The sequence below is a fragment of the Myxocyprinus asiaticus genome, chromosome 34 (assembly GCF_019703515.2).
Source record: "Myxocyprinus asiaticus isolate MX2 ecotype Aquarium Trade chromosome 34, UBuf_Myxa_2, whole genome shotgun sequence".
Taxonomy (NCBI): domain Eukaryota; kingdom Metazoa; phylum Chordata; class Actinopteri; order Cypriniformes; family Catostomidae; genus Myxocyprinus; species Myxocyprinus asiaticus.
Window position 1 is genome coordinate 43,016,905 of NC_059377.1, and position 19,483 is coordinate 43,036,387.

A 19,483-nucleotide genomic window follows, 5' to 3' on the forward strand; every position below is an offset into this window, starting at 1 on the left:
AAATATATAAAAAAAGTCCTGGGTATCTCTGACTATCACACCTGGAGTGGCGAGTTTGAATCCAGGACGTGCTGAGTGACTCCAGCCAGGTCTCCTAAGCAACCAAATTGGCCCGGTTGCTAGGGAGGGTAGAGTCACATGGGGTAACCTCCTCATGGTCGCTATAATGTGGTTCTCACTCTCGGTGGGGCGCGTGGTAAGTTGTAGCGTGGATGCCGCGGAGAATAGCGTGAAGCCTCCACACATGCTATGTCTCCGTGGCAATGCACTCAACAAGTCACGTGATAAGATGCACGGATTGATGGTCTCAGACGTGGAGGCAACTGAGATTCATCCTCCGCCACCCGGATTGAGGCATCTGTCCTTTTTTTTTTTTTTTTTCCAATTTGGAATGCCCAATTCCCAATGTGCTACGTCACCACGAGGAGTCACTATGTCACCACGGGGACTTAGAGCACATTGGGAATTGGGCATTCCAAACTGGGGAGGAAAAAAAAAAAAAAAAAAAAGGACAGATGCGTGACTGAGGGGGAAAATTCACCCCTTCACAGCACTGGGGGGATGTGTGCCCCCCGTCTCCCCCAATTCTACGGCAGTGAACCCAAAAATAAATAAATAAATAAATAAAAGAAATCCAAAGGAAAACTTCCTTTAAATAAAATATATATACTGTACACTTTATCTGTTTATATAAATATATATATATATATATATATATATATATATATATATATATATATATATATATATATATATATATATATATATATATATATAATTATTATTATTATTAATATTATATATATATATATATATATATATATATATTATTATTATTATATATATATATATATATATATATATATATATATATATATATAATAATTATTATTAATATTATATATATATATATATATATATATATATATATATAATTATTATTATTATTAATATTATATATATATATATATATATATATATATATATTATTATTATATATATATATATATATATATATATATATATATATATATATATATAAGTATTATTATTATTAATATTATATATATATATATATAATTATTATTATTATTAATAGTATATATATATATATATATATATATATATTATTATTATTAATATTATATATATATATATATATATAATTATTATTATTATTAATATTATATATATATATATATAATTATTATTAATATTATATATATATATATATAATTATTATTATTATTAATATTATATATATATATATAATTATTATTATTATAATATTATATATATATATATATATATAATTATTATTAATATTATAATTATATATATATATATATATATATATATATATATATATATATAATTATTATTATTATTATTATTATATATATATATATATATATATATAATTATTATTAATATTATATATATATATATATATATATATATATATATATATATATTATTATTATTATTATATATATATATATATATATATATATATATATATATATATATATATATATATATATATTAACATTTTAAGGAAAAAAAACATTTTCAAAAACAAAAAAAATTCAGAGAAAAAAAGATTTTTCAAAAAAATAATAATTCAAAAATAGAAAGAAAAAAATAAAATAGCGGAGAAAAAAACGTGTAGAACATCGGCTCATGAAGGCACTAAGACGGCAAAAAAAATATTCATCTAAATTTCTTTTTTCACCTTGCAGTTCAGGGCTTCCATAAAACATGTATCAAACATATTAAAGATAAATATGTTGAATATGTAAGATTAAACAGCATGAGAAAACTGTTGTTAAAAGCTGAGCCCCTGAAATAATATCATATAATGAATATATTGGAGTGTGAGCTACTTTTAGAAGTGACTGCTGTCAATTCCTGCCGTTCAGATAGTTTAGTATATTGTGTTACGTATATCGTGATTTTAAGGAAACGGCGTATTCATAATATTTTTTTCGTCAACAGGATGTTTTAAACAAAATAACTTGGCTATTGATATTTTACCGACGAGATTAAACCGCCTCTGAGAAACCAGCAGATGTGAGAGAGGGTCAGATACTAGTGTCGACCAATAGCAGAGAGCCTCATTAAATATTATGCAAATGTGTGAAATACAGCGTGGAGTCTTGATTACACTTCTGATGGGAACATTATACCAAAAATGAACAACATCACAATTATATCAGAAACAATGTTTAAAGAGTACAGCTAAGAACAAGACACACTATTACAACAGAAGAGATATTTGAACATGACAATAACTCAAGCTGGACAAACACAGTTTGATCATTGTTATACCTGCGGTGTCCACATGATGCCGTGTGTGTGGTGTGTTGGGGGCGTCTGAGACGAGTGTACTGAGTTGAGTTCTGAGCTGATGGATTTCTGAGATCAGACTGTTTCTGTCTGCAGAACACAACATACCCATCAGCTCCCTGTGACGAACATCCTGCACACAAATCACACGCGTGTTAATCCAGGAACCTGTCTGTCTGTAGATCAAAGAGGGTTTTTCTGTCTGACCTGTTCAACTAGCGCCCTCTCCAGCTGGCTGAGATGAACTACAGCATCAGCGGTGTCCATGCGCTCCAGATGAGAGTAAAGAACGTTCTTCAGCACGTCTCGCTCTTGAACAAACACCTGTTGAACGGCTGAGAGCAGATCTGAACGCCAGTCAACATCAACCTACATACACATGAAAAGAAATGATCAGCACACTTTCATGTCTAAACTAATACAAGAGCTCATACTGTACATTCATTTAAAGTTAACTTCAGAATGTGTGTGAATAATATTGACCAAACCTTTAGATTCAGAAACTTGTTTTGCTCTTTTCAAAGAGCTTCTAGAAACCCAGTGTTAATCTCGTCAAAGAAATTACTGACAAAATGTTTGTTGATGAAGTGTTTTTGGATTTTGCCAACGATAACGAGCATGAGACAAAAAAGAAGTTTAATGTTGATGAAAATATGACAAGAAAAAGTCATATTGAAAGTAGGTCTGGAAAATGTAACGCTCAGTTTCTGCGATTAATAATTGACGTGTTTTTTTGGGTTTTTTTACGCAATTAAACCTGTTTTTTTAACTTTATTAATGTCTTTCCCACACTTCCTGTGGCTAAAAAAACACAAAAAAAAACAACAACATTTTAACATGCACATATTTAAATAATAAAAATATTTTTTCACAGATTTATTTTTTTTTAAAGAAAGAAGAGAGAAAGTTTTCAGCACAAAAATTAAATAAATAAATAAATAAAAATCCAAAGGATTTATAAAAAAAAAGAAAAATAAATAAAAAATTTCCAAAGGATAACTTTTTTTTTTTTGGCTCAAAAGATCTTTGAGACAAAGTATAAATTAAATATATTTATGATTATATTTTACGTTTGTTGTAATGTATCGTGTACCACGATTAATCGCGATTAATCACAGAAAACTGTGCGATTAGTTAAAAAAATGTCATTGATTCACAGCCCTAATTGCAAGATATTACCAATCCACATTTTTCTTTTTAAAGAGAGATTATATGTGACATTAATCAGCTTTAGTTTTACATTATTAAACTTATTCATCTTATATATGTTTGACACAAGTTTTACGCAAGTCCTAAACCACAAAATGAAAAAAATTCAGTTCTAAAAGTAACATTATATGCGTTTATTTCAGGAGCTCAGATTTCCATGTTGTTTAATCTTTTATATTAAAAATATTCATTTTAATATGTTTGATACATGTTGAAATAATTTCTGAATAACTGAATATTTGGTTAAAGTTTGCTCTGTTATAGTTTGTTATACTAAATTAAACCAAAATGTTATTTTTGTCGACTAAAATTATAAGCCATTTTAGTCAAAGTAAAAATGACTAAAATAAATGAATATGACATGATGAAATTTCAAGGATATTTTCGTCAAAAGACATGACTAAAAGCAGTGCTGTCACGATTATGAAATTTGGCTGACGATTAATTGTCTCTTTTAGGGCTTTCACGATTAATTGTCATATAAATTGTCATATTTCTTACGGTGCAAGTGTGCTTCATAAACCTTAAGAAGCAATTTTTACATATTTAACTTCAAAAATGTAAATTAAATAATAAAATAGGGATATATTATTTATTTTTAAGTCTTTAAAAACTTATGAATGACATGAAAAAATAATTATTTAGTATTTCTAAGCACTTAAAATATGTCTAACTTTAAATTTACATTTACACTGCTCTTTTAAGAACTCATATTTTTATATATTTTTAATAAAAATAAAATATATATTTTTATATACACTTTTATTATATAATATATATTTTTATTATATTTTATATTATATAATAAGTAAAATATTGCTGTGCTAATTTCTTCACTTTCACACATTATTTTAATGCTCTTTGATTAAACCCACGAGTCTTTATTTCTCATGCTTTGAGATTTCGTTACATCATTTTATCACTCCACAGAAATAAAGCGTGTCTCCTCCTCCATCACTGCCTGTCATTAACACTGCGAATATAAACCCGTTATGACCAGGAACATTTGTTTTCCATCAGCATTATTTCCCATGTTACAGAAGTTGAATGTGTTGTGAATGTGGTTTTATATCCAGGTTTAGCTTTGACAGTGATGTATGTTCCTCACCTGTGAGTCAGTGTTTGTCTGTAATTTGCTGATGAGTGATTTGTGGGACTCTATAGTGTTGATGAGCGCATCTCTCTCTTTGCTCCAGGACGGAGGGGGGATCAGTGCGCCGTCTCCATCCACCTCAGACAGCGGTATTTCAGACAGAGACAAAACCTGCATGCCCTCCTGATGAACCTCACGCAGCAGAATCTGTGAGAGCGAGATATGATCCGATTAACTCTTCATTTACTCTTTCTGTTCATTCTACAGTCAGATATTTTCCTCACCTTGATCCTGTCGGGCAGGACGTCCGGTTCGATGTCTCTCCGCGCCCCCTCAGGTGTAGTTCTGAACTCCTGCTGCAGGTGAGGAAGGTCGCGACCTGAACGCTGACTCCAGTCTGAACTGCTGTCTGTTGCACACACAACATAATATACACATTCATACTACATTACAGAGTTATTCAGCTGAAGTCGATGGCTATAAAGTAAGGTGGTCTATATTAAATAATATATCATATAAAAAATGCTGATATTCGTTTGCATATGACAGCACAATATATCAAAATAAGATCAAAATCGAGATATGGTCATATGTGATTATTCATTAATTTAACGCATAATCTGTGTGCACTTCAGTGTGAACAGGTGATGCACTGTTATTTATCCACACACACTCCCAGAATAATTTGTGTGCATTGTGAAAGAAAAGTGCTCCAGTTTCACTCATTCACACAATTCGAAACATTTGTATCTGCTACAAGTTATTATACAAATCTAAAAACTGAAGTAGAACTATTGTATAAAACAAATCTAATCCTCAAAATAATAACTGAGCATTATATCACAATGTAGAGCCGAGGAGGGCGGGGCCGGGCTGAAATGAGACACACCCGGTCCCCAATCAGCCTGATGGGGCGCGCGAGGGATAAAGGCGGCCGGGGATGACAGTTCGAGAGAGAGAGAATTGCAGACAGCTGTACTGTGTGTTTTTGGTTGTGTGTTTTGTTTAAATTGTTTATTAAATTATTATTTAAGTTGTCAAGCCGGTTCTCGCTTCCTCCTTTCCTCTAAACCCCCTTACACTGGTGCCGAAACACGGGAAGGAGGAGGGATTCCCGTCGCAGGATCCTCGACACTGCCGTCCACCCAGGGGAGCGCCGCTGCCGTCCGACGGGGGACGGAGTAGCCCGACCACCCGGACGCGGGGAACGGTCGCCGTCCGCGAGGCGAGTGGGGACGGGACTCCCCGACCGCCTGGAGCGAGGGAGCCGCTGCCGGGGTCGGAGGAGTGCCCTGCCGTCCCCCGGGAACGTGGAGGGGTCGAGAGAAGACCGCCGTCCGCGGGGGGAGGAGGGAAGCGACTCCCCGACCGCCTGGAGTGGTAGGGCCGCTGCCAGGGGCGGAGGAGAGTCCCCACGGGACGCCGGGAACGCGGAGGGGCGTTCTGTCCGCTGGGGGTCGGAGGTCTGACTCCGGTCCGCCCGGGGAGGAGCGGCTGCAGTCCGCCTGAGAGGGTGGAGTAGTGATCGAGGACCACGCGACGGCGCATCAGAGAACCGGTGAGTTTCTTTTTCTCTCTCTCTCTCTCTCTCTCTCTCTGTCGCTCCGTGTTGGCCTTTCCCTCGCCATTTTGTGTTGTTGTTGTTGTTTTTTCCCCTCCTGTTACCACCCAGGTCGAGGAAGGCGGGGAGGACCCGCCGGCAGTCGAGGCATAAGGCACGCCCCCCCCGGAGAGGAAGGGGGGGGGTGTACGTCATGCCGGGGGCTCCCCGGCCTGAGGCAACGCCAGGAGGAGTGTAGAGCCGAGGAGGGCGGGGCCGGGCTGGAATGAGACACACCCGGTCCCCAATCAGCCTGATGGGGCGCGCGAGGGATAAAGGCGGCCGGGGACGACAGTTCGAGAGAGAGAGAATTGCAGACAGCTGTACTGTGTGTTTTTGGTTGTGTGTTTTGTTTAAATTGTTTATTAAATTATTATTTAAGTTGTCAAGCCGGTTCTCGCCTCCTCCTTTCCACTAAACCCCCTTACACACAACAATAAACATATAATAATACAAACATTTAATTCAGTATTATAATTACTAGTTTAAAAACATTTGTGAGTGAAGTTGTAGTTTTTGCACAAAAAGTACGTAAATAATGTTTTTTATTTATACAATCAAGTATTATTTTATATTGGTGAATATAAATGAAAATGGTTAAATATCATTTTTCCTAGTGTTCTTTTAGTGAAAAACTGTGGAAAACATGCCTAGATTTTTATTTTTATTATAACCACAGAAGCTTTGACAGGAGCAGCGAGCCCTGTATGATGTGTTATACGATGTCAACCATGAAACGATATTTTACAGATGATCACTCAAGAGCTACAGCTGTCGAGAGGTCTGGGTATCTCAGCGAGTATTAACGCTGTCTATCACACCTGGAGTCACGAGTTCGAATCCAGGGTGTGCTGAGTGACTCCAGCCAGGTCTCCTAAGCAACCAAATTGGCCCAGTTGCTAGGGAGGGTAGAGTCACATGGGATAACCTCCTCGTGGTCGCTATAATGTGGTTCTCGCTCTCGGTGGGGTGCGTGGTGAGTTGTGCATGGATGCCGCGGAGAATAGCGTGAAGCCTCCACACGCGCTACGTCTCCGTGGTAACACGCTCAACAAGCCACGTGATAAGCTGCGCGGATTGACGGTCTCAGACGCGGGGGCAACTGAGATTCGTCCTCCGCCACCCGGATTGAGGCGAGTCACTACGCCACCACGAGGACTTAGAGTGCATTGGGAATTGGGCATTCCAGATTGGGGAGAAAAAAAAAAGAGCTAAGAGTGGAGTTGTTTTACACTGCGTCTGTACGATTAGCAGGTAAACTGACTCGTAACGTGTGCAAGGGCTCACGACCTCCCGAGTGTCAGAACTCGCACTGTGTACACCTGGTTCCACATGTTAACATTAACTAATGCACTATGAACTAACAATGAACAATTGTATTTTTATAAATTAACATTAAATTAGATTAATAAACAGCGATAAAATATATTGTTCATTGTTAGTTCATGATACCGAATGCATTTACTAATGTTAACAAATATAACCTTATTGTGAAGTGTTCTAAGCCATTTAGAGCAAATACACAATTATCAATATATATATTTAATATTCGCCAATACGCTGAAAATGATTAAGATATGACTAATAAAAGAAGACTCAAACGAATCAGTAAATCGCTGACTTCAATCAGCTCACACATAAAAATAGATGCTCTTGTTCATTGTTTTGAGTAATGATTAAAATATCTCACCGCTGGCGTATACGTCTTTATACGGAGAGACTGCAGGCCGTTCTGACGTTCTCACTGAAGGACCCTGATGAAGAACAATAACAGATGTTTGTGCTGTGAAAGTTGACCAAACTACACAAAACATACAACAACAAACCAAGACGATCATTTCCAGAGGTTCATGATAAAGTTATTTTATGCGAGACTGTTAAAGTCAAAATAGACCTCTGAGATGGCTTTCCTTTTCTGCTGATGTAATCAAGACTATGTGGGTGTGGAAAAATATTATAAACCAATAATAACACAGCGTAATGATGGCGAACCAATCAAATCCTGATTGGTGTTTCATGTTTACTTTAGAAGTCTCACGTATGTCTCACCTCAGCGGTTCTGAGTTTCTCTATGGCGTCTCGGAGCGCTCGACACTCTTCCTCCAGCTGCTGGTTTTCTCTCTTTAGGTTCTCGCTCTCTGTGATGTGTCTCGTCTCCATGTCCATGATCTCAGCCGCGTGGAGCTCCTGCATCTGTCCGATCTTCTCCGTGTAGCTCGTGATCATCTCCTCCAGGTCCTCGGATCTGGACAGCTCAGCCTGCGTACCCACGTCCACATGTAATGCACGGGACATCCCGTTCAGAGATGAGGAGGAGGTGGAGCGCTCTGAGTGGTCAGTGGAGTTTCTGTGGGAAAGGGGGGCCGTGTCAACACTTTCATTGTTCCCATGATTCTCTCTGTTGTCTCCTTGTCTGTTTCTGTTCTTTTTAGGGTGAGATGACGGCTGCTGTTGTAGCGGCTCATCACTGGATTTGATCAAAGCACTCTGCAGCTCCTGAACTTTCTCCTTTAACTGAGCGATGGACGCGTCTCTGATCTGTAAGTTCATGGGAGATTTTTTTTAAAAAATCTTAAATTAAGTTTTATAAACACCAAAAACAAATAGCATGACTTAGAGAAGCCCTGTATTAGCTAAACTCCACAGTCTACACATGAGAAACAACAGGATACATAAGAATCACACACAGATTATGAAATAAATCAGTTTGAACACGTGATGTAAATAGTTTACTAAAGAACATCTAAAATCATGAGCTAGCCATTCTATAATAATTTTCAAAAATTTCGACTGTCCCACAGTTGTGGAGTCATTTCCAGCACACCGAACAATTTTGCCCCTAATAAAGTTTGTTCAAAAGTTAGTGTACTTGTTGAACAAGTGGACAAAAGTGTGAGTGAAAAGCTTGAGATGAAATATGAGATAAAACAAAGAAAAATCAATAGGGATATATATAATATTTTTATTGGCCGTCATTTCCAATCAAGCTGTAATTTTGCCAAATAATGCAAAAAGTGTGAAAATATGATTTAATGGTGTGTATTTAGGATTCATAAAATGTTAGCTATGAAATTAGTCTTAGCAAGAAAAAGGAGTCGATCATTTTATCTGAAAAAGGTTAAAAATGTCATTTCCATCAGCGTCATTTCCAGCACAGAATTCAATTAAACTCAATACACAACTTGAGATGTGCTGGAAATGACACAAAAATGACAGAAATCTCCTGTGATGTATGAACACTGTCAAATACTGTTAGTAAAAAAAAAAAAATGCTTTTACAGAAAAATGTTTTAAGGAGATTTTACATTTTCTAGTTGAAGAAACATCCATAAAAAATCAGATCAAGGTGTAACATTTTAACTGTTTTTCATTTTATTTTATTTGACTGTTTATTTATTTGTTTTGTATTATTTTATTCATTTTATACTGTTTTTATTTTCTAATTTAATTTTATTTAAATGTATTTTGTTATTTATGTTTTATTTTTGTATTTATTTTATTTTGCTTATTTTACTATTTATTGTATTGATTAATTAAATTTTTATTTTATTTTTTATTTTATTTTACTGTTTATTTTATTAATTAAATACATATTTATTTTATTTTTTATTTTATTTTACAAATTTTTTTTTACTTTCTTTTATTTTGTTTATTTTATTTTTTTAATTAGTTTTATTTTCTTATTTATTTTATTTCGCTTAATGTACTATTTATTTTCTTATTTAATTTAAATTTTCTTTTCTTATTTATTTAATTTAAATTTGTTTTATTTTATTTCTTTATTTTCTTATTTTATTTAAAATAATTATTGTATTTTATTTTGCTTATTTCACTATTTATTTTCTTATTTAATTTAATTTTAATTATATTTTCTTATTTAATTTTATTTAAATGTTATATTTTATTTATTTTTATTTTCATATTTATTTTATTTTGCTTAATTTACTATTTATTTTCTTTTTCATTTAATTTTTATTTTATTTTCTTATTTATTTAATTTTATTTAAATTTGTTTTATTTTATTTATTTTATTTTAGTATTTATTTTATTATTTATTTTATTAAGCTTATTTTACTATTTATTTTATTATTTAATTTTATTTAATTTATTTTGTTTATTTTACTAATTTAATTTAATTTTTATTTTCTTATTTTATTTTGCTTAATTTACTATTTAATTTTTTTTTCTTATTTATTTAATTTTATTTCAATTTGTTTTATTTTATTTATTTTTAATTTCTTATTTATTTTATCAAGCTTATTTTACTATTTAATTTTTATTTTTTTTCTTATTTATTTTATTTTAGTATTTATTTTATTATTTTATTTTATTTGCTGTTGGCATTTCAGTTCCATCATGAAACACTAGAGGGAAACAGTGCTTTAGTACCTCGATCTCCTCCTGTAGTTTGAGACTGCGCTCTCTGTAGCTGTTCAACTCCTCTTTGGTGGACACAGCTTCACCTTTGACCTCTTGCAGCTCCTGCAGCAGCTCTGATGTGGACTGGTCCGGACCCTCTTGTGAGGCATGCTGAGAAATTACCAAAGGTTAAAGGTCAACTGTTTGTCAGTGTGTTATCTTCATCTTCAGTGATTTCCATCAATGAAAGTTTCTCACCCTGTCCAGCTGATCCTTCAGTCGAGCGATGCTCATTTCTCTCTCCTTTAAACAAGAACACGAAACATTATTCACCCTCCTTTCATTTGAGTTATTTTATAATAAACATTATTCTAACATGTGGAATATAGTCAGAAAGAATGAGAATGTGTCCAAACATCTCGATCATGTGATAAACAGTGAATACCTGCAGCAGCTCCTGCAGTGTGGCGCTCTGATCCTTGTAGCCGTCCAGTTCTTGTTGTGTGCTCGCCATCTGACCTCTGACCTCCTGCAGTTCCTGGTGAAGTTTAGCAGCCACACCGTCTTCCTCACACGAGTCTGTTGACACCTGTAGATCACACACAGGAAGTGAGGGCTCAGCTGATGTACAGATGTAATGAGCCGTAACGCATTTAAGCCAAAGTTTGATGTCTCACCTGACTGAGGGCCGTCTGGAGCTGTGCAATAGTGCTTTCCTTCATCTGGTGATGAAACCGTGAACAATATTATCAGCAACCTTTCTCTGTTAACCTGCATTCTGATATTTATAGTCATTAAAGAAGTAGCTCATCTGAAAATGTTTGATTCATTGCCGTGGATCAGTTCAGACGTATGATTTTAGGGCAGAATCTAGAGCAGGATGTGTGTTTTGTACCTCGATCTCCTCCTGCAGTTTATGGCTTAATTCTCTGTAGATGTTCAACTCCTGTTTAGTGGACGTAACTTCACCTTTGACCTCCTGCAGTTCCTGCAGCACCCCTGACCCCTGAGAGAGAACAATGTCAGATTCCAGTTAAACACTAAATGTTTTGTGTATTACAGCTTCTGCTTGGATCATTTCAAACAGTAAGTATGTTATTATTGCAACAATTATTCTGTCTGTAGCGTGTAAGAGGTAGATGCAGAAATCAGGTGAACATTTTAAGATGTTAGCTGTAGATCTGTACATGTCAGGTGTAATAGTTGACTGATATATCAGCCGGTTGATTTTTAGCATTTTAAGATCATCAGTATCAGCTAATAATCTTGCCTGCGTGATCGATGATTTATTATTTACTTGCAAATAATAAACAAATAATACATAAAATAGTAATAGTCCAGAACGCAATTTTTTTGGGTTTTTAAATATTTGAAATACGCAGTTTAAAATGATTTAATTCCAGCAGTTTTGTGTGTTTATCTGATTTTGAGATGATCTGCGTTGGATGTTTTTTAATGTGTCAGTTTCAATATATATAAAGATATAGTTAATTATAAATGCAGTGATTTTTATTATTATTCATTTTTTGTATACAGGTGTTTCTTCAACTTCAGGTACTTTCATGTTTATTTTTTATGATTATTTTAATAGTTATTTTTATAGTTTTAGTCTTGTTCCAAACTTTCAATATTAAACTATGAAAATATATTTAAAAAGACAAATTATTTAATGTTTAAAATATGAACATCTACACAAAGAGTGAAATAAACATAAACCATTTCAATATTTATTGTGAAAATTATTTCTAGTAATTTTTGTGGAGTCATTTCCAACACACCGAACAATTTTGCCCCTAATAAAGTTTGTTCAAAAGTTAGTGTACTTGTTGAACAAGTGGACAAAAGTGTGAGTGAAGAGCTTGAGATGAAATATGAGATAAAACAAAGAAAAATCAATAGGGATATATATAATATTTTTATTGGCCGTCATTTCCAATCAAGCTGTAATTTTGCCAAATAATGCAAAAAGTGTGAAAATATGATTTAATGGTGTGTATTTAGGATTCATAAAATGTTAGCTATGAAATTAGTCTTAGCAAGAAAAAGGAGTCGGTCATTTTATCTGAAAAAGGTTAAAAATGTCATTTCCATCAGCGTCATTTCCAGCACAGAATTCAATTAAACTCAATACAGAATTTGAGATGTGCTGGAAATGACACAAAAATGACAGAAATCTCATGTGATGTATGAACACTGTCAAATACTGTTAGTAAAAAAAAAAAAATGCATTTACAGAAAAATGTTTTAAGGAGATTTTACATTTTCTAGTTGAAGAAACATCCATAAAAAATCATATCAAGGTGTAACATTTTAACTGTTTTTCATTTTATTTTATTTGACTGTTTATTTATTTGTTTTGTTTTATTTTATTCATTTTATATTGTTTTTATTTTGTTATTTAATTTGATTTAAATGTATTTTGTTATTTATTTTTTATTTTTGTATTTATTTTATTTTGTTGTTTATATTATTAATTAAATACATTTCTCTTTTATTTTTAATTTTATTTTACAACATTTCTTTTAACTTTCTTTTATTTTGTTTCTTTTATTTTTCTTTTATTTTTTCTTTTTTTTAATTAGTTTTATTTTCTTATTTATTTTGCTTAATTTACTATTTATTTTTTTATTTAATTTAAATTTTTATTTTCTTATTTATTTAATTTAATTTAAATTTGTTTTATTTTATTTATTTTTATTTTCTTATTTATTTTATTTAAAATAATTATTGTATTTTATTTTGCTTATTTTACTATTTATTTTCTTATTTAATTTAATTTGTATTTTATTTTCTTATTTAATTTTATTTAACTGTTATATTTTAATTATTTTTATTTTATATTTATTTTATTTTGCTTAATTTACTATTTATTTTATTTTTATTTTATTTTCTTATTTATTTAATTTTATTTAAATTTGTTTTATTATTTATTTTATCAAGCTTATTTTACTATTTAATTTTTATTTTTTTTCTTATTTATTTTATTTTAGTATTTATTTTATTATTTTATTTTATTTGCTGTTGGCATTTCAGTTCCATCATGAAACACTAGAGGGAAACAGTGCTTTAGTACCTCGATCTCCTCCTGTAGTTTGAGACTGCGCTCTCTGTAGCTGTTCAACTCCTCTTTGGTGGACACAGCTTCACCTTTGACCTCTTGCAGCTCCTGCAGCAGCTCTGATGTGGACTGGTCCGGACCCTCTTGTGAGGCATGCTGAGAAATTACCAAAGGTTAAAGGGCAACTGTTTGTCAGTGTGTTATCTTCATCTTCAGTGATTTCCATCAATGAAAGTTTCTCACCCTGTCCAGCTGATCCTTCAGTCGAGCGATGCTCATTTCTCTCTCCTTTAAACAAGAACACGAAACATTATTCACCCTCCTTTCATTTGAGTTATTTTATAATAAACATTATTCTAACATGTGGAATATAGTCAGAAAGAATGAGAATGTGTCCAAACATCTCGATCATGTGATAAACAGTGAATACCTGCAGCAGCTCCTGCAGTGTGGCGCTCTGATCCTTGTAGCCGTCCAGTTCTTGTTGTGTGCTCGCCATCTGACCTCTGACCTCCTGCAGTTCCTGGTGAAGTTTAGCAGCCACACCGTCTTCCTCACACGAGTCTGTTGACACCTGTAGATCACACACAGGAAGTGAGGGCTCAGCTGATGTACAGATGTAATGAGCCGTAACGCATTTAAGCCAAAGTTTGATGTCTCACCTGACTGAGGGCCGTCTGGAGCTGTGCAATAGTGCTTTCCTTCATCTGGTGATGAAACCGTGAACAATATTATCAGCAACCTTTCTCTGTTAACCTGCATTCTGATATTTATAGTCATTAAAGTAGCAGCTCATCTGAAAATGTTTGATTCATTGCCGTGGATCAGTTCAGACGTATGATTTTAGGGCAGAATCTAGAGCAGGATGTGTGTTTTGTACCTCGATCTCCTCCTGCAGTTTATGGCTTAATTCTCTGTAGATGTTCAACTCCTGTTTAGTGGACGTAACTTCACCTTTGACCTCCTGCAGTTCCTGCAGCACCCCTGACCCCTGAGAGAGAACAATGTCAGATTCCAGTTAAACACTAAATGTTTTGTGTATTACAGCTTCTGCTTGGATCATTTCAAACAGTAAGTATGTTATTATTGCAACAATTATTCTGTCTGTAGCGTGTAAGAGGTAGATGCAGAAATCAGGTGAACATTTTAAGATGTTAGCTGTAGATCTGTACATGTCAGGTGTACATTTTACTTTTATTTTGTTTCTGTTATTTTTCTTTTATTTATTTATTTTTTTTAAATTAGTTTTATTTTCTTATTTTATTTCGCTTAATTTTACTATTTATTTTCTTATTTAATTTAAATTTTTTCTTATTTATTTAATTTAATTTAAATTTGTTTTATTTTATTTATTTTTATTTTCTTATTTATTTTATTTAAAATAATTATTGTATTTTATTTTGCTTATTTTACTATTTATTTTCTTATTTAATTTAATTTTTTATTTTATTTTCTTATTTAATTTTATTTAAATGTTATATTTTAATTATTTTTATTTTCATATTTATTTTATTTTGCTTAATTTACTATTTATTTAATTTTTCATTTTATTTTTATTTTATTTTCTTATTTATTTAATTTTATTTAAATTTGTTTTATTTTATTTATTTTTATTTTATTATTTATTTTATTAAGCTTATTTTACTATTTAATTAATTGTATTTTTATTTTATTATTTATTTTATTAAGCTTATTTTACTATTTATTTTATTATTTAATTTTATTTTCTTTATTTTGTTTATTTTACTAATTTAATTTAATTTTTATTTTCTTATTTTATTTTGCTTAATTTACTATTTAATTTTATTTATTTTTATTTTATTATTTATTTTATCAAGCTTATTTTACTATTTAATTTTTTTTTTTTTCTTATTTATTTTATTTTAGTATTTATTTTATTATTTTATTTTATTTGCTGTTGGTATTTCAGTTCCATCATGAAACACTAGAGGGAAACAGTGCTTTAGTACCTCGATCTCCTCCTGTAGTTTGAGACTGCGCTCTCTGTAGCTGTTCAACTCCTCTTTGGTGGACACAGCTTCACCTTTGACCTCTTGCAGCTCCTGCAGCAGCTCTGATGTGGACTGGTCCGGACCCTCTTGTGAGGCATGCTGAGAAATTACCAAAGGTTAAAGGTCAACTGTTTGTCAGTGTGTTATCTTCATCTTCAGTGATTTCCATCAATGAAAGTTTCTCACCCTGTCCAGCTGATCCTTCAGTCGAGCGATGCTCATTTCTCTCTCCTTTAAACAAGAACACGAAACATTATTCACCCTCCTTTCATTTGAGTTATTTTATAATAAACATTATTCTAACATGTGGAATATAGTCAGAAAGAATGAGAATGTGTCCAAACATCTCGATCATGTGATAAACAGTGAATACCTGCAGCAGCTCCTGCAGTGTGGCGCTCTGATCCTTGTAGCCGTCCAGTTCTTGTTGTGTGCTCGCCATCTGACCTCTGACCTCCTGCAGTTCCTGGTGAAGTTTAGCAGCCACACCGTCTTCCTCACACGAGTCTGTTGACACCTGTAGATCACACACAGGAAGTGAGGGCTCAGCTGATGTACAGATGTAATGAGCCGTAACGCATTTAAGCCAAAGTTTGATGTCTCACCTGACTGAGGGCCGTCTGGAGCTGTGCAATAGTGCTTTCCTTCATCTGGTGATGAAACCGTGAACAATATTATCAGCAACCTTTCTCTGTTAACCTGCATTCTGATATTTATAGTCATTAAAGTAGCAGCTCATCTGAAAATGTTTGATTCATTGCCGTGGATCAGTTCAGACGTATGATTTTAGGGCAGAATCTAGAGCAGGATGTGTGTTTTGTACCTCGATCTCCTCCTGCAGTTTATGGCTTAATTCTCTGTAGATGTTCAACTCCTGTTTAGTGGACGTAACTTCACCTTTGACCTCCTGCAGTTCCTGCAGCACCCCTGACCCCTGAGAGAGAACAATGTCAGATTCCAGTTAAACACTAAATGTTTTGTGCATTACAGCTTCTGCTTGGATCATTTCAAACAGTAAGTATGTTATTATTGCAACAATTATTCTGTCTGTAGCGTGTAAGAGGTAGATGCAGAAATCAGGTGTAACATTTTAAGATGTTAGCTGTAGATCTGTACATGTCAGGTGTACATGTTTACTTTTATTTTGTTTCTGTTATTTTTCATTTTATATTATTTTTATTTTTTAAATTAGTTTTATTTTCTTATTTTATTTCGCTTAATTTATACTATTTATTTTCTGTATTTAATTTAAATTGCTTATTTTACTTATTTATTGTAATGATTAATTTAAATTTGTTTAATTTTATTTATTATTTTATTTTATTATTTGTTTTATTAAGCTTATTTTACATATTTATTTTCTTATTTAATTTAATTTTATAAATTTTATTTTCTTATTTAATTTTATTTAAATGTTATATTTTAATTATTTTTATTTTCATATTTATTTTATTTTGCTTAATTTACTATTTATTTAATTATTTCATTTTTATTTAATTTTCTTATTTATTTAATTTAAATTTAAATTTGTTTTATTTCTTTATTTTCATATTTTATTTAAAATAATTATTGTATTTTATTAAGCTTATTTTACTATTTATTTTATTATTTAATTTAATTTTAATTATATTTTCTTGTTTAATTTTATCTAAATGTTATATTTTATTTATTTTTATTTTCATATTTATTTTATTTTGCTTAATTTACTATTTATATTCTTTTCATTTAATTTTACTTTATTTTCTTATTTAATTTTATTTCAATTTGTTTTATTTTATTTATTTTTATTTTATTATTTATTTTATCAAGCTTATTTTACTATTTAATTAATTTTATTTTTATTTTCTTATTTATTTTCTTAAGCTTATTTTAGTATTTATTTTATTATTTTATTTTATTTGCTGTTGGCATTTCAGTTCCATCATGAAACACTAGAGGGAAACAGTGCTTTAGTACCTCGATCTCCTCCTGTAGTTTGAGACTGCGCTCTCTGTAGCTGTTCAACTCCTCTTTGGTGGACACAGCTTCACCTTTGACCTCTTGCAGCTCCTGCAGCAGCTCTGATGTGGACTGGTCCGGACCCTCTTGTGAGGCATGCTGAGAAATATATATTACCTTACACATGGATAATAACTGAAGAATTGTTAAGAATCTTTGCACTAGTTTGTAATTCTTAAGTAATCCACTGTTTGTATATATAGTCCATATTTATTGTGCCTTGTGTTTATTAATTGTCTACAATACTGTAATATTTTAATATGGCAATATCTTCCTGAGACCCAGCATAAAATGCTTTTGTTTAATGTTAATATAGTGTCTGGTGCATAAGAAACAAATGCCAATAACTATATAAATATATATATATATATTCTTTCTTATATTTAAGTATAATTTTGTATCATTATTTAGTGAATTATTTTTATTTGGGGGGCTTTCTCGTCAAATATTTAATAATTCGATTAAACATTTTAATTGATTGACAGCCCTAAAAAACCCAAAATGTCCTCTACAGAGGACAAAAATTAATGAATGGATCTCAGGAGGACATATAATGTTTCTTCACGTTCAATGAAGCATGTCGGAAATAGCATTTCGACAATAAAACTGACTTTGATAAACATGTTCTGTTTCTGTTTTTAAGTTACTTTGATTAAACACTGTGTCAAATAAGTGTGAATTTTATTACAATAATTTTGTGTACGTCTTGTGTGCCATCATTAAATTGCACATTGGCATTATATCGGCTATCGGCCACCCTGCTCTTGTGATATCAGCATCTGACATTGTAAATTCTGTAATCATGTGTAGATGTCAGTAAAGTTAAACTGAACACAAACCTCAGCAGATGGCAGCGGTCTGTGTTGGGTCGGTTTGGTTCTCATTTGGTTGAGTAGCTCCATGAGAATAGCTAATCTCCTCTCATACTCCTGCACGTCCTCCTCAGAGCTGCTCAACAACTGTTTCTGCAGCTCTTGATCCTTTTGCATCCCACTCAATCCCTCCTCCAGCTCCTTCAGCTTCTCCGTCAGGAGGCTCATCTTCCCTCCTGAGGCTGGTGTAGACGCCACGTCCTCAGACTCCAGCTCCACCCTGAGGCCCACCACTTCTGATGTGACGTCTTCCGCGCGGGCCTCAGCGTGGAGCTCTTTGGTTTGGCTCTGAACTGCTTCGAGCTGCGCTTGACTGACCAGCACGGCGGCCACCTTCTCCCTGAGTTTCTCCTCAAGGTCGATGACTTTGCGGTAAAGAGTGCCTGCGTCGGTTTGCGCTTGTTCCACCTTTAGTCTGCAGGCGCGAAGCTCCGAGTCTTTCTCCTCCACACAGATCTCAAGTTCTTCCACACGCTGACTCAAACTCATCACCCTTGACCCAGCGCTCTCCTCAAGAGCCTGAACCTCAGCTTGGACCACCACAAATGCTGCGGTCTTCTCCATCAGCGCCTCCTCGAGCTCCGCAACCATCTCAGAGTCTCTCTCAACGAACGCCTCCTCCTGCAGACTCTCGTATCTGCTCTTCAGCGAGCTGTGGTCGGCCTTCAGCGTGTCGAGTTCTCTGGTGACCTCGTCCATCTTCTGCTTCATCTCGTCGTACTCTTCCCTCACACTGGGTGTCTCGTCCTCCTGAGGTTGCTTGTGTTCGATGTGCGACAGCTCCTGCTGGAGTTTCTCAATGACAGCGTTCAGCTGGTCCACCTCCTCCTCGCTGTTCCTCTTCAGACGCTCCTGTTCACTCTGCAGATACTCCACCTGCGCCTCCAGCTCATGGAGAACTTCATCTTTCTCCTCCAACACCTGCACTCACAG

The 19,483-nt window shown here is 33.3% G+C and overlaps 2 protein-coding genes across 3 annotated transcripts in view; one reads left to right on the forward strand and one right to left on the reverse strand.

Annotated features, from left to right (window-relative positions):
* LOC127425109 (uncharacterized) overlaps positions 1–19,483 on the forward strand; it is a 208,104-nt gene that overhangs the window by 40,357 nt on the left and 148,264 nt on the right. The window lies entirely within an intron of this gene.
* LOC127425089 (A-kinase anchor protein 9-like) overlaps positions 1–19,483 on the reverse strand; it is a 141,192-nt gene that overhangs the window by 5,100 nt on the left and 116,609 nt on the right. For both annotated transcript variants that reach the window (XM_051670732.1, XM_051670731.1), the window contains 23 exons: positions 18,518–19,471; positions 17,637–17,777; positions 16,504–16,614; positions 16,286–16,330; positions 16,054–16,197; positions 15,867–15,911; positions 15,639–15,779; positions 14,549–14,659; positions 14,331–14,375; positions 14,099–14,242; positions 13,912–13,956; positions 13,684–13,824; positions 11,506–11,616; positions 11,288–11,332; positions 11,056–11,199; positions 10,869–10,913; positions 10,641–10,781; positions 8,301–8,789; positions 7,942–8,005; positions 4,936–5,060; positions 4,667–4,858; positions 2,557–2,718; positions 2,332–2,482 (listed from right to left, as the gene is read on the reverse strand). In XM_051670732.1, coding sequence (XP_051526692.1) covers positions 2,332–2,482; positions 2,557–2,718; positions 4,667–4,858; positions 4,936–5,060; positions 7,942–8,005; positions 8,301–8,789; positions 10,641–10,781; positions 10,869–10,913; positions 11,056–11,199; positions 11,288–11,332; positions 11,506–11,616; positions 13,684–13,824; positions 13,912–13,956; positions 14,099–14,242; positions 14,331–14,375; positions 14,549–14,659; positions 15,639–15,779; positions 15,867–15,911; positions 16,054–16,197; positions 16,286–16,330; positions 16,504–16,614; positions 17,637–17,777; positions 18,518–19,471 — 3,736 coding nt within the window. The remainder of the gene's footprint in view (positions 1–2,331; positions 2,483–2,556; positions 2,719–4,666; positions 4,859–4,935; positions 5,061–7,941; positions 8,006–8,300; positions 8,790–10,640; positions 10,782–10,868; positions 10,914–11,055; positions 11,200–11,287; positions 11,333–11,505; positions 11,617–13,683; positions 13,825–13,911; positions 13,957–14,098; positions 14,243–14,330; positions 14,376–14,548; positions 14,660–15,638; positions 15,780–15,866; positions 15,912–16,053; positions 16,198–16,285; positions 16,331–16,503; positions 16,615–17,636; positions 17,778–18,517; positions 19,472–19,483) is intronic.